The sequence below is a fragment of the Rhinatrema bivittatum genome, chromosome 7 (genome assembly GCF_901001135.1).
Source record: "Rhinatrema bivittatum chromosome 7, aRhiBiv1.1, whole genome shotgun sequence".
Taxonomy (NCBI): domain Eukaryota; kingdom Metazoa; phylum Chordata; class Amphibia; order Gymnophiona; family Rhinatrematidae; genus Rhinatrema; species Rhinatrema bivittatum.
The window spans coordinates 277884299-277907492 of record NC_042621.1 but is presented as its reverse complement, the minus strand read 5'-3'; the positions used below and the strand labels follow the sequence as shown (position 1 = coordinate 277907492).

Genomic DNA, 23194 nt, shown 5'->3' with positions numbered 1-23194 from the left:
ATGTATTTACATGGACTCTATCTTATCTTTGTTATTATATGTGTATGTATCCATTAATTATGTACTCAGTGCCTTGTTACTTTATGTAATCTGCCTTGGGCCTGCCTTTTGTAAAAGGCGGATTATCTTATGCTTATAAATAAATGAATCCACTTTTTATCCAGCTTGGGGTAATCCTTGTATAAACCATTTCTCTGTTTGCCTGCTGAATATACCACAGTAAAAAACTTTAGGGAGGGGATGTAGGATGTTGATATTCAGGGAGACTGATTTTCCTTTCTAACAAGTGTTGCGAGGATAAGTGTGGTATGTACCAAGCCAACCAAATTTAGGGCCTGATTCGTCAAGGTTGTTTCCCATAGACACAGAATGAGACAGGCCCTAGTGAAACAGGCTGCGGGCCTGGAATGTGTTTAGTTAATTTATTATTAACAATCTGGGGGAAAAAAAATCCATGGTAAATTAGTCCTCTGGAACAGCTGTGCACCCTCCTTTTTGCGGTAGAATAAAAATTGCAACTAATAGAAGGAACAATTCTACTGGCAGTAAACGAGAAGAATCTCCAGGTGGGAAATAGACATTTTGGACCATGAAAGGCAGCGAACAAGGCTGCAGCTTAGGATAGCCAAAATATGTATTTATTTATCTAAGAACATTTATGAATCACCTTACAGATTACAATTGTTATGATTTGTGGGTTGGTGGACCCTTGGCCCGAGGCACGAGTTGTTACAGCCTGTGGGGAGGAGCTCCACAAGTCCATTCCGTCAGGAGGTGGGATACCGGCACAGTGGGAAGCTCTAGGCACAGCGATGGAGAGGCCCCCAGGGACCAGTAGCTAACCCCCACAAGGTAGTAGGCTGTAGGAGGTTCTCCGGAAGGTCAGCCCCAAGGGGGCGCAGCTGCAGCGTGATGGATGTAGGTAGAAACGTAGACCACCCACGGGTGGGGTAGTCCGGTCCTGACCTCAGCAGCTGATGTAGGTAGGAACCCGGAGAGCGGAGGTGTTGCCAGAGACGATGCAGAAGCTGACCCGAGGAACGGGACAGATGACAGACAGGAATAAGCTGGGGTCCAGCCCCAAGGAGCAGGACGGAACTAGGTAGATCTCTAGTAGAAGCGTGGCCCGAGGAGCGGGCAAGCGCTGTCAGACTTAGCCGAAGATACAGGCACATCCCTGAGGAGCGAGGAGGCCAGACTAGGAACTTACAGGTATTTCGAAGATCCAGGAGAGACTCAAGTAACTAGAGCCAAGCAAGGTTGAACCCAAGGGGTGCAGAGCCAGCCCGAGGAGCAGGGTAGGCCAGGGGAACAAGTCCCCAAGAAAGCGCACACTGACCCCCGAGGAGCGGGTGCCAGACAAGGTCCAAGGGAGGCAGCAGTCGACATCTCAGGGATCCAACCAAGTCGGTTTGCTGGGGGTGACGGTAGAGCTTAAATATGAGCGGCTGATGATGCCATCACAGCAGGACGCCCCCGAGGTTCCCGCCAAAGAGGCTTCAAAGGCGGGGCCTGTGACACGCGCGTGCCTAGGAAGGCCCAGTGTCGGAGCAGGGAGCGGCGGTGTCCATGCCGCCAAGGAGACTCCTGCCGGATACGGCAAAACAGACAGGTCCTTGCAGCGAGCAGCCCCGGGGAGGGCAGGAGAGTAGTGCAGGACGTGAGTACTCGCGGTCGCAGCAGTCTGAGACCGACAGGCATAACAACAATGAACCTATCAGCCAGTCAGGTTTTCAGGATTTCCGCAGTGAATATGCACGAGATAAATTTGCATGCATTGCCTCCATAGCATACAAAGTTTATTGCATACATTTTCATTGTGGATATCCTGAAAACCTAACTGGCTTGGGGGTTCCCCAAGACAGGTTTTGGAACCTGGGACCAATACCATCTATCCACTCCGGGCCTTGTAACATCTTCAGTTAGAATTCAGTTGAGTGCCATAGCGGCTTACCACGATTGCATTAACAACCATTCTATAACTATGCATCTTCTGGTAGCCTGATTTAGGAAAGGGCTATTGCATGTTCACCCACCGATTAATCGACCAGCTGCTCCCTGGGACTTGAATACAGTACTCCAACTACTCATGCGTCTTCCATTTGAGCTGATGGAATCAGCTTCCATGAAATTCTTCACGTGGAAAGCTCTGTTTTAGTAGCCATCACTTCAGCATGTGAAGTTAGTGAATTTCAAGTACTGGTGCACTACCCGCCAAACCTGCTTTTTCCCCATGATAAGGTAGTCCTGTACAGCAACCCAACATTCTTACCCAAAGTGCTATCAGCTTTTCATCAAAATCAATCTTTTACTCTCCCTACCTTCCACCCTAAGCCTCACTCTCATCAGGGAGAGAAGCTATTACACACGCTAATGCACTACAAAAAGAAAACAGAATCCTTCAGACATACGTCACAGCTCTTCGTATCCTGTGACCCTAATCATCTGGGCTCAGTGAAGACTAAGTGTGAAATGTCTAATTGGCTAGTTGCATCCAGCACTGCTATGACATTGCACAGTTGCGACTCCATGGTCACGTGAAGGCTCACCAGATCAGAACAATGGCAGCCTCAATAGCAAATTTGCACAATTTACCCCTTGAAGACATCTGCAGGGTAGCAAAATGGTCCTCTATTCATACCTTCACAACTCACTACAGATAGCGATGTGGGTCAAACCTTACTGTCTCAGGTTCTTCCACACTAATCTTCCATTTTTTTTTGCAAAAAAAAAACCAAACCAACAGAAGAAACAATTAAGAGGAAAGAGATGATATGACTTGTTCCTCCTCCGTATAATCTGTTTTCCAACAATCCTCAACTTGGGACTCCCCAGGGACCATGCCTAATTTAGACTGCTTATCCACAGAAAAAAGCAAGTTTACTTATTGTAAATGGTGTTTTCCAGAGATAGCAGGATGAAGTCGCCTCGAGATCAGATCAGTTCCTTTCTTCAGCTATAACACAGGCTGATGATACTGCAAGGCAGGGGCTGCACGAGATGCTCCACACATGCCCAGTAGAGTTAAAAGCTCTACTAGCTATGAGAGAGAAGTCTGTTCAAGCCACCAGATGGCGTTAACCAAGAGATCATGGCTAATTCATCCTGCTATGTATAGAAAACACTATTTACAGTAAGCAAACTTGCTTATTTCTTCTAAAGGTATGAGGCAGGTGGGTACCACTAGACTATTAGGGACTACTTCTAATGTTGAGGGAGCGGTGGAATCAGATGCCTTTGAGTGGATGTTGGAATATGAGAAGGGATTTTTTTTTTTTTTTCAGAAAGGGGGAGAGCTTTGGATGGGGAGGCAGGGCATCCAATTTTTAAACTTGCAATTTGTTAATTTTTTGCCTTTTAAGCCTCCTTCTAGAGGCAGTGAGGGGATGGGCAGGGTCTTCGCACTTGAGAGGGGAGTTGATTTAGGACGCTACAGGCTTTTTAAGATGCATCCTGGTGACAGTAGAATGCGCGTTAATGACCTGATACCCCTGGGATCAGTTATCTTCAATCCCTGAGTTTTCATTAAAATAACACAGCTTGCTTTTTTTGCGGAATGCTGTATTATTTTATTTACACAGAATTACCTATGCATTAGCTGCTTTGCATGCATTAGTAAATTTTATTCAAGCAAATGCGAAGGCCTTCAGCTTCTAGGGGAGTTGTTACACTTAACATGCCCAACCTTCTTCCTGTTGCAGCTGCTAACTACTGTTCTGTTTGGTTAAGTTATTCTGAAATCTGGATTGTTCCTACTGTGTAGGCATTACTATTGATTTGTTTATTGTACCCCTCACACTATTTCTTCCACTGCTCATTGAGTTAGCCTTTGTTGTCGCTTTGATCGGTTATTCTCAAACACGCTTAGATCTCACTTGCTGGAAAAGCACCTCCCCACCATTTCATCCAGACCTCCCGTCCAGACAAAAGATATGTTTGATTTCAATTGCAGGTATAAAAGTGCTCAGACAAGATCAGTAATGTTCATATGTATACTCGTGCACACGCTTATGAACCCTGCCCCTTTTTCCCCATTAAAAATGTACGTGTGATGCTGTCATTGCGCACATAATCACCAGGTATTTAAAATATTGTGTATACCTGCACGTGCCACTTGCATGCGTATATGCTATTTTTTTTACGTGCAGAAACCCCTATGTCTCTCTTTGAAAATTCATTTGATATTGAGCTGCAAAACAACCTGATAGTAAAACTCAATTCATGCGGTGCCTGGTGTTTGACAATCAGGTTGGTTGGTAGGTACACGCTGCTAACAATTTACCCCACAATATCTATCTGTAATATTATCATCAGTAGTTAGGCTTTCTCAAACAAAGGATGCGCTTGTGCACGCTCGCTAATTGAAGGCAAGCTTGCAAGACTGGATTGGTACCTTAGCAGTTTTCTTCAATTTCCTCCCCCCCCCTCCCCCTTATCATGGGTATCACATATCGAATTGTGCTTAAAGCCAAGAAATTAGTAAGAGTAAGAAGATAAGGCGTAATTTTGAACACCAGCAAGAGCACTGAAAACCTGTGATATCAAGATGAAAGTCAGCAGGAGCATTCAAAGAATTTGGATTAAGAAATGCCAGAATCCGCTGAGTAATTTTTATTCCTTCGAGTAATAGCTTTGTTTTTCTGCATCACTTCCTGTTGAATAGAGTGAGGAAAATATTCGTGATTTGATGCAAGAGGTAAATGAATTTAGTTTTGCGTAAGTGAGCAATATCCTTCAGTTGAATTCATTTAGAAGCCTGTGCACTCATGGGAGTTAATGCAGGTGTTAACTAACACCCATCTACAAAACCGCGTCATCACGTGTAATGTGCATGCTAAGTAGAAACCCAAATTAAATTCACTTATTTGGTATTAATGTTGGATGTGTTATCCAGCTTTAATACCTCATGAGTGTTAACGTGGCCTATTAAGGTGGGATAGTTAACTTTGGTGGATGTGGAGCGTATTAAGGTGCAGTCTGACTCCCTTTCCCCTCTGATATCAGAGCAGGAAAAGACTTCTGGGCCTTCCAGCTCCCCCACCTCTGACAGATTACAGGTTGAGACTGGCCCACACCATTTGGAATTTGGCATCGGTCAGGCAAGAGGGAAACACTCCCCCCACCTGACGCCAAACATCTGCCATAGGGGAACTGTCACGGTTTCGCCTGCTATGCAGCCTCTCTCTGCCATGATTCAGCCTGTTGTGCAGTCCCCCCTCCACCAGAGGTCCTCAGCAAGCCCCACTCACATCTGTGTAAGTTACCTCCTCACTGATCACTTGATGCCTCAGCCCCAGCCCTACTTAACGCAGATTGTCCAGTCCCTTGGAGCCTCTTAACTGAGTTATCTCGGCTCCTTGACCTTTGCCTTGTTGTTCTGCCTTGTGGCCTACCTTGACCTCCTACCTTGTCTTGTTATCTTGCCTTGCCTTGTGGCCTCTTCAGGTCTCCTGGCCTTAGTCTGTGACACTCCAGGCTACCCGCCTTGCTCTGTGCCTTCAGGTCTTCAGGCCTTGCTCTGCGACCTTCCGAGTCTACCTGCCATGCTCAGTGCCCCATTGGGCTTTCCTGTCCAGTCTTATGGCTTTCGGGCCACCTAGGTTCTCCTAGCCAGCTTTGTGCCCTGTTTGGGCTTTCTTGTTTCCTGTTGCTTGTCTAGTCCTGCCCAGTCCAGTCCCTCGTATGCTTTCCCAGGCCTTGCCCTTTCCTCTGGTCCAAGCCTTGCCCTCAACTCCAGCCTTGTCTCCAGCTCCCAGGCCGTGCCTGACTCCAGCCCCCAGCCCGTATCCAACTCCCAGCCAGTGCCTGACTCCAGCCCTTGGTTACATGCCTGCTCCAGCCATGATCTTCAGCAGAAAAGTCCCACCGGCCCCCAGAATCCAAGGGTTCAACCTGCAGGGCAGGGGGCTGGTTAGGCAGAAGTCCAGCTCCAGTCCTGTCCTGCGGTCCTGTACCGCTTCTGCAGGGGTGCTCCCTGACTGCAGCCCGCTGAGCCAGAACAGGGAGTAGTTTATGGATTTTGAGGTAGGGAGGGAACAAGTCCTGAAAGGCTTTCACTTTGCTTGGGATGGTGGGGCAAGTTCCCGAGACCTTCTTTGTGCATGGTTGGGAGGTGGAGGGCGTGAATCTAGGATTTCACCACACTGACTGGCCCTTTTATGTTGGGCTGGTTAGCACGGGGAATCTCTTTCTGCAGAACAGAGAAGCATTACTATGGCCATGCTGTGTTTAACACGGTTATGATAACGCCGTCATGTTCTCCATCTCATCCGTTCAGTCCTGGCGTTTGGGCCAGTTTAGCATCGTTACGTTTTCAATGCAACTTAGTACTTTGAACCTTTAGTTTATCAGCTTGGTCACCAAATTTCCTTTGCTCTTTGTTTGATAAGCAGACAAGACCATAAGATGTTCTGTATTGATGGTGGAAGGGAATGGAGGACACTATGCTTTGAAGTATGTTTAAATATTTGAAGATTTTGTTGTTGTTGTTTTCCCAGCAGGTATGTAAAACACGTTGTGGGCAGAGCTGGCGGGAATTAAAAGTAGTGAAGGAATTCAGGTGTGTTTGGAGGAGGGGGAAGGGAAGGGCTAGGAGAAAAACTGACCGGTGATCAGGTTGGGTTTGCCGTGACCCGCTAATCCGGGGATACGCGAGTGGCACTGCCTGCAGCGACTGTATTATTGTTTTACTGTGGTGTTGTAGGCATGGCATATGTGTCTGTGTTTTACAGAGTCGGGGAGGTGTTCACGTCCGTGCTGTTTGCATTCCAGGCCAGGGATGCGTGAAGTAGATGTGCGTGGTGGGCTGCAACAGTGAGGGAACATCCGTCTATCCCCTTTATTTCTCTCCTCGCCTCCAGGGTACACAGACGGATCTAAATATTGTATACCCTGGAGGAGAGAAGAGAGAAGGGAGGGCGAATATGATAGAAACCTTTAAATACTTCAATGGTATAAGTAATGCACAAGAAGCGAATCTTTTGTCCGAGGAAAGGAAGCTCTGATATGAGGCTCAAAGAGGGTAATTGCAGAAGTCACATTAAAAAGTATTTGTTCATGGAAAGCGAGATGAATGTACGGAGGGAAAATCAGTAAGAGAATTGCAGAAGGATCCTTGCGTGAGAAAAACTTTGCATGTGGTCGTCATGTTAGTCCATTCGAATACACAGAATAAAGGTTAACAAATAAAAACAAAAATGTTTGTATGGGGCGACTCCTTTTTATTGGACCAACTCAAGGTAATCAAGGAATGCATTAAGTAGGAGATCAGCTGAGTGCTGTCACTGCAGAAGGAATGGGCCTCACAGTGCTCACCTAGCATCATCCTTTATGCTTACAGGTAACATTTAGTTCTCGGGACGGAGGGGGGCCATGGAAGGAAGCCTTTAGGACAGAGAAGCATCAATAAACCGCTCGGTGGTAATTAGACCGTCGCATGTGTGTGTGTGTGTGTGTAGTACAGGACAAGCTGGGACAAGGGAGTGTGAACGCTGTAAAAAGCTTTCCCGTTTGTCAGATGTCAAAGATCGTGAAAAAGCAAAGGGAAAACTTTTGCAGGGGACCCAGAGGTTTTAGTTTGCTTAGTGTAATTTTTAAATTAACGCGCTGTAAAAAAAAAAAAAAAAAAAAAGCTTGTTAGAATCTTGGAAGAGGCAAAGTCTGCATTGCTAAGAATCTGGCTGGGTGACTCTTCTGCTTTCAAGTAAACAGTCTCCCAGCTCTGCCTCCTTCCCTTTCTCCACCCTCCTCCTCCTCCTCCCTGCCTGCCTCCTCATGTGTTTCTATTTAAGGGCTGCAGTGGAGCTGAATAGGATTGGCCTCCACAGCCCCCTCTTGACTTCCAGCTCCAGTCCTAAAGAGAGGAGAAGGAGCTCTGCCTCCCAGAGCAAAACAGTTTTGACTTTTTCTTGTAGTTTGCCGAGGAGGGGGGGGGCGGCTTTTGCCACAGACCCGGCAGGCTTTTATTTATTACATTTATATATATTTTTTTAATTTAAATGAAATTTTTTTTCTCTCACTGTGTGGGACAAGGATTGCAGAGACCATGTGAGAATCATCAGAATCCATCATGAAACCATGTGATTAATCCGTTGTGTGTTCTTTCTTTTTTTTTTTTTTTCCCCCCCCCCTTTCATAAATGTTCCTCTGTGCTGCTGTGTTGTGGGTCAGAGGTGGATATTTCTATATGGCCAGCCACTTGGAGATATGCTGGGCGCCGAGATCCTACTCTGATTGGCTTGACTCCGGTGACAAATTGCCCTATCATGAACCGAATGGACGGAGGTCGTTCAAGAGGAGCTATGGCTGGGAGCTGGCTCACGGCTTGCTTTTTCCCTTCCCCAGGTGCTGACACCAACTCTGAACCCATGATCCTGGAACAGTACACCGTGGTCTCCAACTACGAGAAACAGGAGAACTCCGAAATCAACCTACGGGCCGGGGAAGTGGTGGATGTTATTGAGAAAAATGAAAGTGGTGAGACATTTCTTGGTTCTTTCTTTCTTTCTTTTTTTTTTCTTTCTTTCTTTTAATGGGGCTTGTTCTCTCCCTCATCCCCCCTCCCCTCCCTAATGCTGTACATTAGTTCCATCTGGTCCTGCGCCTGGCTGAGGAGGTTGAAGTTTCTCTCTGTTGATTTGGGCTGCAGGCCAAGCTGTTGCCTTTTGTTGTAAGAATGTCTCCTGCAAAAGTGTGTGTGTGTGTGTGTGTGTGTGTGTATATCGATTAGCCCCAATGCATTAACGGAAAAAGGAGACGCACTCTGGAGTTTGTGATAACTTCGTACGTACGGAGATAGACAGCTAGAAAATAGCGTAAGAGCAGTTAGCGTGGAGCTGTTTGCATACTTGCTCAGCCACCAGCAGCAAGGATTTCTTTCCCTCCCCCCCCCCCCCCCCACCTTTGTGTATCTTTCTGGTTTCTTGTGCAGATCAGTTCAGCGTTGTCTCGTCAAGGAACTGAGTATATTCCTGGGTTTAAAACTGTTTGGCTTTCTGCAAAGGGAGGCTGGCATAATAATTGCTTGGGTACAGTCTGCTGTAGGTCTCTGTTTTTGTACTCTTCTGATGGCCGAATGATTCTGTGCTCCCGTCTTCTTAACGATGGACGAGGTTGGGCAAAGCACTCCCTTTCTTGTCTTATTTCTGAAAGCTGCACCTATGCTAGATATGATGATACAGATTTGTGGCTCCTTCTGTCTGAAATAGAATGCAGCGAGCTGTTCTTCTAGTGCCTAGGTCTCAAGACTTTTTGTTGGCTTTAGGAAAGGTCCTGTATGCAGTTCAAACTATGGTTTCTTGCTCTGAACAGCCTTCTCGTCGTGCATGTAAAAAGCTTTTCATCTGCACATGTTCAAGATTTGCTCTTCAAAGTGTAAAATGTCAAAATGTGCTCATTTTTTTTGGCAAATAGCAATGCATTAACTGCTGACCTGAATAAAACTGCTGTGGTTTGAAACCAGTTTTGCCGACGCAGCCAGTAAGGATACGACAGGCATTTTCCAACGTCCTGTTTAGCAGCTGAGGGGAGATGAAGTGGGTTCCAGTAAAAGTATTTAAGTGAAGGCGCTTTGGAGCAGATTTCACTTTCCATGGCTACTGTAGGCCTAGTGATGCAGGGCTCTAAAAGCGTGATGTCGGCAGAAATCTAAGCTGCCCTGTTTCCAGTATCGGTAATTACATTTTAAAAAAATAAAAAGGCATGCAGTTATGTTCCTCAGGGAAGTGGCTTTGCATTTGCTACAGACGTCCCTGCATGCAAGATGTTGCTTGATTTCTGAGCAGAAGCAGAAAGCTAAGGTTCAGAGGTACGGTACAGCCCCTGTGCAAGGACCGACCATGCCAACATGTCCTCAAGGAAACTTGTCATTTGAGAAAGCCATTGGCCGAGACATGTATTGTTCCTTATCACAGGTGTTGTGGAGCTACTGATGTCACATATGTGCTACATTGTATAGGCGATCTTAAGCAGGGGGTCATTTATAGATTTCTGCTAGAGGTGTATATGGATGATAAAACTATAAATATGTCCTGCACAAAAAAACAGCCTGAACAAAAGCAGAGAAGCGCATACCTGACAGATGAGTCAAAATTGTCAAAAACGTGCCACTTTTTGTGCCACTATTAATAGAGTAAGCCAGTACGACATTTGCTGGAAGTGTGTAGGCTCCCTTATGTTTTAATAGTATGCCAGGTGTTCTTATTCTTCTTGTCCTGTTTGAGGACCAGGAAAAGAGAAGTGTAAGGAGTCAGGATGCCAAGAAGCAAAATCATATCAGCTTATCCAAGTACTGTTGGCATGTACTTTGGAAGCAAATACACGTCGTTCTTGAATATTAGATCACTTTTCCTTGCCTGTTTGTCCTTTGTGTTTGTGGAGACTGCCAAATAGAGATCTACCCATACCAAAGAATTGCATAAGCAGCTCAGTTAACTGAATAGCCATCTAATAATTTGAAAATTTAAGCTAATTAGCTTATACAGTCATAGACTCTGTACTGCATTGAGCAAAACAAAGAGCATTGCTCGGAGATAATTTTATAGAACAGGGATGGCCAACTCCAGTCCTCAAGAGCCACAAACAAGTCTGGTTTTGAGGCTATCCATAATGAATATGCATGAGCTAGATTTGCATGCTCTGCCTCCTTTGTATGCAGATTATCTCATGCCTGTTCATTGTTAATATTCTGAAAACCAGATCTGTCTGTGGCACTTGAAGACCAGACTTGGCCTCCCCTGCTTTAGAATTACACTGCCATGCTGGATATCTGGGTGAATGAAGGCGTATGGCGCTGTACCCTCAGAAGCCCAGATCAGATGTATTCCATGCATTAGAAGCCATGGAAGGAAGGCTAAATGACCACCAGCATAGATAAAAGGTAAGATGAGAGAGGCTATGATATCTAAAAGAACATCTTTCAAGCAATGGAAAAGGGATCCGAATGAAGAAACCTGGAAACAGTATAAGCGCAGGCAAGTCAGATGCAAAGCATTGATAATGAAGGCAAAGAGAGAATTTAAAAAGAAGCTTGCTGTGGAAGCAAAAACTCATAATGAAAACTTTTTTTGAGTAGATTTGAGGTAAAAAGCCTGTGAGGGAGTCAATTGGACCATTAGATGAGCAAGAGGTAAGAGGAGCACTTAGGGATGACCAAGCCATAGCAGAGAGACTAAATGAATTCCATGCTTCAGTGAGTGTGACATCTGTGCCAGGCAAAATTTTAGAAACTATCATAAAGAACAAAATTGCTGAACATATAGCTAGGCATAGTTTAATGGGACAAAGCCTACATGGGTTTAGCCAAGGGAAGCCTTGCCTCACAAATTTACTACATTTTTTTGAGGAAGAAAATAAACATATGGATAAAGGTGATCCAGTTGATACAGTGTATCTGGATTTCCAAAAAGCATTTAACAAGGTCCCTCATGAGAGACTTCTTAAAAAATTAAAAAATCATGGGATGGGGACAGTGTCTTATTGTGGGTTGCCAACTGGTTAAAAGATAGAAAACAGAGAGAAGGGCTAAATGGTACATTTTCCCAACGGAGATAGGTGAATGGTGGAGTGTCCCAGGGATCTGTTTTTGGGACCAGTGCTTTTTAATATATTATAAACAACCTGGAAAGAGGAACAAGTGATGTGTGCTGAGGAAACAAAATTATTCAAAGTTGTTAAATCACAAGAGGATTGTGAGAAATTGCAAGAGGTCATTGCAAAAATGGGAGACACGGCATGCAAATGGCAAATTCAATTTAACGGAGACAAGTGCATAGTGATGCACTTAAGGACTAGTAACCCAAATTATGGCTACACAATGCAAGGTTCCACAGTGGGAGTCACCACTCACAAAAGGTATCCAGGTGTCATTGTTGAAAATACATTGAAATCTTTTGCTCAGTGTGCAGCAGCAGCCAAAAAAAGCAAATAATATGCTAGGGATTATTAGGAAAGGAATGGAGATTAAAACAGAGAATATCACCATGCCTCTGTATCGCTCTATGGTGCGACCTCATCTTGAGTATTGTGTGCAGTTCTGGTCACCACATCTCAAAAAAGATATAGCAGAATTAGAGTACAGAGAAAGAAGAACAAAATGATAAAGGGGATGGAACAATTCCTTTATGAAGAAAGGCTAAAGAGGTTAGGACTCTTCAGCTTGGAGAAGAGACGGCTTAGGGGAGATATGATAGAGATGTATACTGGAATGGAACGAGTAACGTTAATCAGTTGTTTACTCTTTTGAAAAGTACAAAGACCAGGGGACACACAATGAAGTTACTAGGTAATACTTTTAAAACAATGTACAAAAGGGAAACTTTGATAAAATGAGGAAAATAGAAAAAACTGAAAGGTGCAGCTGCAAAGGTTAAAAGTGTTCAACAGGCATGGACATTGTTTAAAAATACAATCCTAGAGGCGCAGTCCATATGTATTCCACACATTAAGAAAGGTGGAAGGAAGGCAAAACGATTACCATCATGGTTAAAAGGTGAGGTGAAAAAGGCTATTTTAGCCAAAAAAAAAATCCTTCAAAAATTGGAAGAAGGATCCATCTGAAGAAAATAGGATAAAACATACGCATTGTCAAGTTAAGTGTAAAACATTGATAAGACAGGCGAAGAGAGAATTTGAAATGAAGTTGGCCATAGAGGCAAAAACCCATAATAAAAACTTTTGTAAATATATCCGAAGCAAGAAACCTGTGAGGGAGTCGGTTGGACCATCAGATGACCGAGGGGTTAAAAGGGCTCTTAGGGAAGATAAGGCCATTGCAGAAAGACTAAATGAATTCTTTGCTTTCGTGTTTACTAATGAGGATGTTGGGGAGATACCAGTTCTGGAGATGGTTTTCAGGGGTGATGAGTCAGACGAACTGAACGAAATCACTGTGAACCTGGAAGATGTAGTAGGCCAGATTGACAAACTAAAGAGTAGCAAATCACCTGAACCGGATGGTATGCATCCTAGGGTACTGAAGGAACTAAAAAATGAAATTTCTGATCTATTAGTTAAAATTTGTAACCTATCATTAAAATTATCCAAGACTGGAGGGTGGCCAATGTAACCCCAATATTTGAAAAAGGCTCCAGGGGCGATCCAGGTAACTATAGACCAGTCAGTGAGCCTGGTGGAAACTATTCTCAAGATCAAAATCGTAGAGCATATAAAAAGACATGGTTTAATAGAACACAGTCAACATGGATTTACCCAAGGGAAGTCTTGCCTAACAAATCTGCTTCATTTATTTTTGAAGGGGTTAATAAACATGTGGATAAAGGAGAACCGGTAGATGTAGTGTATTTGGATTTTCAGAAGGCTTTTGACAAAGTCCCTCATGAGAGGCTTCTAAGAAAACTAAAAAGTCATGGGATAGGAGGCGATGTCCTTTCGTGGATTACAAACTGGTTAAAAGACAGGAAACAGAGTAGGATTAAATGGTCAATTTTCTCAGTGGAAAAGGGTAAACAGTGGAGTGCCTCAGGGATCTGTACTTGGACCGGTTCTTTTCAATATATATATAAATGATCTGGAAAGGAATACGACGAGTAAGGTTATTAAATTTGCGGATGATACAAAATTATTCAGAGTAGTTAAATCACAAGCGGATTGTGATACATTACAGGAGGACCTTGCAAGACTGGAAGATTGGGCATCCAAATGGCAGATGAAATTAAATGTGGACAAGTGCAATGTGTTGCATATAGGGAAAAATAACCCTTGCTTTAGTTACAAGATGTTAGGTTCCATATTAGGAGCTACCACCCAGGAAAAAGATCTAGGCATCAGAGTGGATAATACTTTAAAATTGTCTGCTCACTGTGCTGCAGCAGTCAAAAAAAGCAAATAGAATGTTAGGAATTATTAGGAAGGGAATGTTTAATAAAACGGAAATTGTCATAATGCCTCTATATCGCTCCATGGTGAGACCACACCTTGAATACTGTATACAGTTCTGGTTGCCGCATCTAAAAAAAGATATAGTTGCGATGGAGAAGGTACAGAGAAGGGCAACCAAAATGATAAAGGGGATGGAACAGCTCCCCTATGAGGAAAGGCTGAAGAGGTTAGGGCTGTTCAGCTTGGAGAAGAGACGGCTGAGGGGGGATATGATAGAGGTGTTTAAGATCATGAGAGGTCTTGAACGAGTAGATGTGAATCGGTTATGTACACTTTCAAATAATAGCAGGACTAGGGGGCATTCCATGAAGTTAGCAAGTAGCACATTTAAGACTAATCGGAGAAAATTCTTTTTCACTCAACGCACAATAAAGCTCTGGAATTTGTTACCAGAGGATATGGTTAGTGCAGTTAGTGTAGCTGGGTTCAAAAAAGGTTTGGATAAGTTCTTGGAGAAGTCCATTAACGGCTATTAATCAAGTTTACTTAGGGAATAGCCACTGCTATTAATTGTATCAGTAGCATGGGATCTTCTTAGTGTTGGGTAATTGCCAGGTTCTTGTGGCCTGGTTTGGCTTCTGTTGGAAACAGGATGCTGGGCTTGATGGACCCTTGGTCTGAACCAGCATGGCAATTTCTTATGTTCTTGTGTTCTTAACCTGGGAAAAACCAAAAACCAGCTGAGCAAGCAGCCCAAAGGAGCAGAAGGATACTATCGGGCCAAAACAAAATGTTACTAGCCATCGTTCAATTAAAAGGAAATGGAGCACACAGTGCAAATTAGTGATAGAGTTAGCAGAATAATAATGCGAACTGAGGGTGATTTTGGAAAAGATCAGATAAGGAGCAGTTTCTCTCCCAAAATGGTTTTTGAGATCTGATCAGTTTACAGGCATGATAATGTACATTGTTTATAATATTCTAACTGAAAGCTATTTGTGTCTGTGTTTACAGTTAAGTCATTGCACAGGAAATAACTTTGTCTATACCAAGTTGTATTACCATTGCATGGGCTCCTACCACAGTAGCAGCCTCCCAAAAACTGCAGTGAAAGAATCTGTAATTCTGCTCCTCTTAGGCCACTCTGTACTATGAAAGCATGAAGGAAGATTACAGCGTATCCAATGCAAACTCGAAGGGCAGTTGTCGAGGCCTTTTCTTCAAAGCCTTGACATGGGACAACGATGTAGTATATCATTTCCCAATGGGCAGTAATTAAAGTTCAGCTTTTCAACTGTTGCTCCAGAAAGAAGAAAATAGTGAATTGTCTCTAAATACTAACAGTACTAATATCTCTTTGAAAGCCACACAGAGCAAGATTGTATGTTTCCAAGTCTGTTGGTTTCTTTGCAGCGCAAAGTTCACTGCACAGTCGCAAAGTGTGCTTCATCTTATACTGGCGGCTAGAGCAGAAGCAGGGGGTTCCCAGCTCCCGTCCTCCTGGGCGCCGCTCGGTTTTCAGGATACCCATGATGAGCAGATGTTTGGTTTAAGGACCTGGTTAATGTGCATGCTTTGGTTGCCTTGAAAATCCCGACCAGTTTGCTGCCCTTCGAGAACCAGCATTGAAGGCCACCAGTTTTAAAGTTTTGTTACTGTGCAGAATGTGCACGTTTCGTCTTCTGCCATCCCTCTACCAGTTGGCCTCGTAGATAATGCTGGCCTTTCTCTTTTTTTATTTCAAAAGGGGACAAGCCATTTTAAAAGCACCACGCGTGTCCTTGCTTTTATAGCACTTTCTTTTCTACCGCACTGCTTTCCCAGAGTGGCGTTTCTTAGATGCATGATGTGCTCACCCAACCGTGCAACCCAACTTGCAGTTGGACTCATGCACCCTTCGTTATAAGGAATTGCACCCTGCCTCATGCATTTGTTGCCATCTTTCTGTTTTCCGTAACAGTTGTCCTTTCAGCTGGTAAAGACCGTAGAAGCATTAGGACAGTGGTGAAGGGTGAATTGGTGGGGATTGGGGAGAGCAGGCGTTTTGTCCTTGTGCATTATCATTCTGCCGCTTGATAATTTAATGTTTTGTGATACAGACCACATCGTATCTGTTGGGTGGATAGGATTTTAGAGGAGAATAAAAGCCCTAGGTCTGGTCATTCGGAATATTGCAGCATCTGCATCTCACAGTTTGCCAGACCTCCTTCCATTTGACTTTTTATAAGCATAATCACATAATTCAAAGAACCGCTGAAGCTTCAACCCTTGAGCTGAAAAAATATTTGTTTTTTTTCCTCATGCCTGCCAGCTCACTTGGGCAAGAAAGAAGTAATGTTGCGGTTATCCCACTCCCTGCTGGCTCACTGCGTCTTGCTTTTAATGCAGTTAGTATATATAAATCAGGCCAGCACAGAAGCCGCTCTTCCTGTGCATTCTGTGCCCCTCTGTAAAATACTGGAAGGCCACAGACAGGATCACCAAAAACAGAGCAAAAGTGCAAAATAAATTGCGTCGCTGATCTCAGCAGGCTGAGTGTGGCAAACAGAACATTTGCTTTCAGTGATTTAAATTTGTTATCAAGTTGGCAAGTCCTCCAGGCTCCTTCATTTTCTTACGTCCAGGCCTTTTTTTTTTTTTTTTTTAATTCTTGTGAAAGGCTTTTCACCAGACCATGCCCACTGATCTTCCTCCCATCTTAAATCTTCCTGGAACTGTTGAACTGATTGTTGTACTCTTCCTTTGAGACTCCCAAGTGAAAATGATCAGCGACCAGTTTTAGGCTAAACTCTGCCTGTAGCCGTGCCATATGGAACATGTCACCTCTTCTGAGTTGACTAGAGCAATTTGGAAACAAACATCATATTATACCATCGATATTAGCCGTAGCCTGTTCGTTTGACAGACAGTGAGACCTCATATATACTATGGCAGGGTACTAATGCATTCGTCCCTAAATGCCAATAGTTCAATTGTGCGGTGATAAGCTCTGTATACACCGTCTAAAGATTGTAATCATAGGTCTCTCTGAGTGATAAGAGTACTGACAACGTATTGTCAGTTACAAAATGTTATAGGCAGTAAATAGGATAAACACTTATCGTAGCATGGTTTGCAGCAGGGACTTGGTACTGGCGTGTTGGCCCGACACGGCTCGTGTTTCTGGCGAACCTTCTTCAGGGGCCGCAGTATGCCAGTGTATTCTCCAAACTGCCAGCTTTTTCTGCTACTCGGCTGCAGCGATATTTTGGCAGAAACACGAGCCGTGTCTGGCCAACATTCCAGTACCAAGTCCCTGCTGCAAACCATGCTACGATAAGTGTTTATCCTATTTACTGCCTATAACATTTTGTAACTGACAATACGTTGTCAGTACTCTTATCACTCAGAGAGACCTATGATTATAATCTTTAGACGGTGTATACAGAGCTTATCACCGCACAATTGAACTATTGGCATTTAGGGACGAATGCATTAGTACCCTGCCATAGTATATATGAGGTCTCACTGTCTGTCAAACGAACAGGCTACGGCTAATATCGATGGTATAATATGATGTTTGTTTTTGAATAATTGATAAAAGATTGCGTCATAAATTCAACAGTCTTATACTCACTTGAGCAATTTGGAGGCAATAATGTGCATGGCCTCTTGTTGCCAGAGATGGCAGTGTAGGCATCCGACACACCTATGAACAAGTGGACTGTCCTAGCACCTGCCAGACCTGTTCTGGGGTCCACCCTCCCCCACTGCCTTTTCGGTTGTATGGATATCCACAATGGATCTGCCAGAGATAAATCTGAATCCATTCCAGTCCCGGTATTTGCACATTTAGGCCACGCATATTTATTCTGGATATCCTTAAAGCTCTGGCTGTGGGGTCTCCAGCACAGATTTGGGAAGCCCAGGTCCTTGCAAAGCACTATCATGTATTGCTATATGGTTTGCTCAATGAACAAAGTATTCAGGGTCCAGGTTCATAATCGTCTCTCTGATTTTGTGTGCTATACTATGCTAATATAGAAAATGAAAATCCAAAGGAAAGCATTTGCTTGCAACTGCTTTGTCAGTTTTTTGCCAAGCTTTTCGTGCAAGAGATTTTGGTTCTGTCTCGGTTCAGGCCAAATTCTTTTAGTTTAATGCCTGATGGGAAGTTGATAGCATATAGCACTTTCACTGGCCCTTACCAATGTGATAAGGCTGATTCTTACTGCAGCCATAAACTACTCATTGAGATTAGGGAAGAAAGCACCAACCTTATTCCAATTTGAAAAAAATTATTTGGCGAGGTTGGGTTTTAGTATTTCGTATCCCACCGCGGGAGGCTCCACAGTTCTGTTTATACTGGAGGCCTTGACTGGTGGGATATCTTACTTTTGTGAGCTCGCCTGCTCATCTGCATGGCAGCGAAGGAAATTTGCTGGACGGGGGGCTTTCGAAATAGAGCAAACTACTTCGGGATATGCAAGCCTGAACACACCCGAAGTCGTGTGGCTAAGAGGTATTCCGCAGCTCACCGTGCCCAGCACAAGAGAGGACCGTCTGCGTGGAGAAGGCATGGCCTTGCCCTCAGCGGCGAGGACCATCTGCCCCAGCTGCTGCTGCTGCTTGCTGTGCTAAGGTACCCGAGAGTGGAAGGCTGACATCACGAGCAGCTTTCCTGCAGCTGGAATCCGAGACTGGACCTGCAAGGAAGCTGTAAGTATAGAATTTTAATCTTTTGTCCATTTTTCAGCTCTTCTGCTTGCAGAAGGAGATATTTTAGTCTTCTTAAAGACTGATCAGTTTTTCCAGTGCCCACCGCCACCCCTAGGTTGATTGACATAACTCCAAGTTTGTTTTGTAATTCTCTTTGGAAATACATGTTGAAATAGTCAAAATTCGAGTCTGTGATGTTGCTACAGAGTTTTGCAATCACCATGTGATGTTGTACATTTTTAGTCTCATACAAACATGAAAGAACAAAATTAAGAACATTTTTTCTGTTTTCCAAGAAACTGGCTGCCTCTTCTACTAGAACACCAAATATCACGGCTTTCCTCCTCTCTCCCTCCACCCCCCGCCCCTAAAAATAGAGCTGAAACCATAACCTCAATAAACCTTATAAGCTTAATCTAGCAAGTGCTTTCAGTTTGTTTTAGTCTTACTGCTATGTGCAAGACAAGGTAAGAGCAAGAATATCTGTGCAGTGGGGTTTTTTTTGTCTGTAAAGGTAATGATTCAGTGACTATAGCTGACTTTTTAATACGAGGGAAAAAAAGAGGATTTTACTACTCTTTCCTGCTTAAAATGATGAAGCCTGTCCCCTTTTCTTGTATGGATAATGGCCATTTTAACTGCTCCCCTTCTAACTCCAAGCAGTATATTCTGAATAAATCTCAAGTTGTGCCAACTTGCATTATCATGTTTCCTCAAAGACTTACAGGAGACACTCCCTGGCCGTATCATATCTGAAAATAGTTGCCTGTATTTCTTTTTCATCATTTTTCTCAGTTAGATATTTTTATATTTAAGTATTGTCTTTCGTAGAACCCATATTCTATTTTAAATACATTTTTTTTCGGGGGTGGGGGTTGGGTAGCACTTTCCTCCTTTGGGTTTCCAGTTCAATGGCCTGGGTTCGGCTACGGCACCATAAGCCTTCGTTTGCACTTACCCAGGGCGTTTCCCCTATTTTTGTAATCCCTCACCTAGCCCAGCCATTGCAGTGAGAGTCCTTGGCCTTGGGCCATACGCTGCGGCTCTCTCTGGTATCCGGCTTGCGTGCACCCTGAGCCTAGTCAGTAGGTGTCGCCAGTGAGCTATGGGCAGGATTCTCCCTGCCCTCCCCTGCATCCCCAGCCTCGGATGGTCCGGGGAGCAGAAGAACTGACCTCAGGCCACGCACAGCACTGCCGCTGAGCCAAAAACAAAACTACAGTTTGTTGCAAATTTTATTTGTGAAATAATATAGTTTTCGGCTCAGCCAATTGTGATGGAAGCCTCAGATTGTCAGAAATTATACAAAGACAGCTAGGCTCATTTTAGAGCAGACTCTTATTCTAGAATAATTAAAATACAGACTTGTGTTGTCAGCTTTCCTGCCCTGAAGACAAACAAGAATGCATTTTCAGATTAATTTACATGGCGTCACTCCTGGTCACTCACATAAGAGGTAGCCCATTAGTGCATTGCCGTTCTTAGTACTATCTGTACTTTTGTTTGCTCTGTTAGCGGCAATACAAGAAATGCCATTTGAATAAAATGCTTAAATAACTTCTGGTTTTCAAGTTTAGCTCCCTGTTGAAGGTTCTCTGATCTATTCAGAGCTCTTCTGAATGGAGCAAAGCCGTGTGGCATGGGAGCTTTTCTGCGCGGTGGTGATGATTAATAATAAATACGGTTCTTTTACGGCAGCACGCTTGGACTTGAAGAGTATTTATGGGATGCACTCTGAAATTAAGAGCCATAAAAATGATTCACATAAAACCAGAAGCCCAGGAAATAAGTTTGATCAAATACTAAGCCCTGGAAATAAACATTATACAACTGGAAACCTGTTTATAAATTAGCACAAGTGTTTCCAATGTGCCAGATATCTGCAAATATTCCAAGCAATCTCCAAATTCCTCGAACAGTTTATGTAGAGAAAATGTTTTATTCTGCAGGAGTTTTGGGTAAATTATTTATACGTTTGTTTTCTCTCACAGATACTTCATATGGGAGCTGTCCTATTACACAACCTCTCATTCAACCTCCAAACCCAAATGGCATTTGAACTATTCTTCTGAATGTTGAATAGAGGGATTTACTTAGTAACACAGAAAAAGACCCGCCACCCCCATCCAGTCTGCTCAGTGATCCTGTCCACACTGCTAAGGATACATTCCAGCCCCCCCAGGCCACAGAGCGTGATCACCCGCAAGATTCCTCCTGATCCAGGACAGTCTTTAATAAAGCTTCCCATTGCATCATTACTGCTTAGTGCCTCTTATTAGAGAATGAGAATACTGTTCCAGTCGCCATTATCTCATATTAGATGGTTTGGAAGAATCTTTGAGGAAACCTCTCTGTGCTATAGCCCCATTTTTATTTTTTTTGTTTGTTTGTTTGTTTGTTTATTTATTTAAAAACATCTTATATCTCGCCATATCCAAAGTCCATGGCGGCTAACAAGTTCACATTACACAATAGTACATTCAAATATATTTGACACACTACAAGTAAAAAAAAAACAAAATCACTTGTCAAAAAGATAGCTGCAAGCTAAGAAGCTAGGATAAAACACCTACAATAGAGGAGAACGTGGCAAATTACTATATGCAGAGACCATGTAACTAGTAAGACTATTTATCTGCTGTCAAGGAACTGCCTCACAATTAATCTGCAATTTAAAATCTGGTAACAAGTAATCATCATTGAACCATTTTAGAGGCTTCAGCAAATAGATAAGCTTTGAGCACAGCTTTCTTTCCTTAAAATTTCTGGAAGCTTGTTCCATAATGTAACTCCACCAACCGCAGCAGTCACACTACAGCTGATGTCGTCCCACCCTCCCACGGGCCCAGACCCAGCCACACTGTTTCATTGCTGCTGCTCCGAGCGCTCGCGCAGTCCTGCCTGTTGTAGGGCCTCTGGCAGGAAATCCTCTTGGACGTGCACTGATGATGTCACCGGCCCGGGATATTTAAAGGGGCAGCCCTGCAGCATGCCGACGCCCCGGGAACAGGTTTTCCTGCCATTCTTCGTGGTGCTAGTTGCCGTGTCCTGTGGTTCCAGCCTCGCCTTGCCTTGCTTTGTCTCTGTGTCTTGGTCCATTCTTGCTGTTCTCTTGTGTTTTTTTTTTTCCCCTTTTCTTCCCTGTGCTGCTCCCCTTCCTGGTTCCCTTCTCCTTGTTCAGTCTCCTTCAGACTATCTCTTCCATTGCTGACCTTGGCATGGACTTCGCCTCTGATACTAGTTGCCTGCCCTGACCATCGATTGGACCTTGTCTCTGCTTGTACTCCCTGCCTCGACGTCATTCTGCTCTCTAAGCTCTGCTGGCCCCCGGAACCCAAGAGCTCAACCTGGGGGTGGGGAAGGTGGGCTGGTATAGGTGAAGATCCCAGCTCACCTGGTGCTTACCTGTGGGTGACTCTGCTGTCGCCTGCTGAGGCCTAACCCATGGCACCACATCACAGGAAGTAACAATTTGGCAGCGGCCTAAAGCTCACACTTCCCTGTTCATGACACACAAAACCAGGGCCATGGTTGAAAATAACCCGTCACAAGATTGGCAAAAGTTTGTAAATTATCAGTTGAGCATAAGGTGGCTGATTGATTTTCACAAAGCAAACCTTTGAAAACCATCATGGGGACGGTACGCACTTACGTTATAGCTGGGGCCTGGGTAGATGTGTGCCTAATTTTAAGCTTGTGCATGCCCAGCACTGTATTATCAGGTTTGAGCCACGTAAGCGAGGGAATTTTGTAACAGGCACACGTCAACGCCGTGACCAGTTTCACCAGTTTGTCCACCAGCTTGCCTCCTGCCTCTGTAGCCTTCACTCCCTCCTGTTACCTCACACTTGGGCCGATACATACAATGCGCTTCGACGGAGCGCACTGTGAGCCGGCATTTGGACGCGCGTTTTGGATGCGCTAGGTTTACCCCTTATTCAGTAAGCGGTAATAGCTCGTCCAAAACGCGCGTCCAACCCCCCCCCCCCCCCACCCCGGGGGGGCTGAAGTAAGTTGCGTGCGCCGTCTGACTGCCGGCGTGCGATCCCCAACACAGCGGCAAATGGCTGCTGTGCCAGGAGCCTCTGACCCCGCCCCCGGACTCCCCCACCCCGCCCCCGGACTGCCCCTTTTGTAAAGCCCTGGGACTTACACGCTTCCCAGGGCTTTATGCACATCGCCGGGCCTTTTGAAAATAGGCCCGGCGCGCGTAAGGTCAGTTACCCGCATAAATCCTCCGGATTTACTCACGTAACCTTTTGAAAATCCGGCCCTTTGTATAATGGAGGAGTTAGGGCATCCCAATAAATAAGTTCCAATAAAAGCAATAGTAGCTCACATGTCTATAAGTGATGCAAAACTTTCCCCATCTTCAAAAATAGATTGAATCTGCAGAGTGCTTCTCGAATCTCAAAAAAACCCCAGTCTGTCTTCCACCTTGCTGTTAATTGAGCGCAGGGTGTGAAAACAGGGATCCAGCCCTTCCTTCCAGGGGGTCCTCCCTCTTGGTCAGGCACTGATCCAAAATGTCAAAACTCCTCTTAATCCTCTCAATAAACTATTAATCCCCCCAAACTCCTCATATGATTAGGCCTGAAGGGTCTGTTCAGATCCCTTCTCCTAACCACACTTCTCCCCAACCCTTCTCCATCAACCCTCT

General features: G+C 44.3%; 1 protein-coding gene across 5 annotated transcripts in view; it reads left to right on the top strand.

Annotated features, from left to right (window-relative positions):
• SH3PXD2A (SH3 and PX domains 2A) overlaps window positions 1–23194 on the top strand; it is a 571414-nt gene that overhangs the window by 436201 nt on the left and 112019 nt on the right. For 3 of the 5 annotated variants that reach the window (XM_029610305.1, XM_029610306.1, XM_029610304.1), the window contains one exon: window positions 8344–8475. In XM_029610305.1, the coding sequence (XP_029466165.1) occupies window positions 8344–8475 (132 nt within the window). Of the gene's footprint in view, window positions 1–7837; window positions 8079–8343; window positions 8476–23194 lie in introns of those variants that run through there. The other 2 variants (XM_029610307.1, XM_029610309.1) reach the window with 2 other exon arrangements.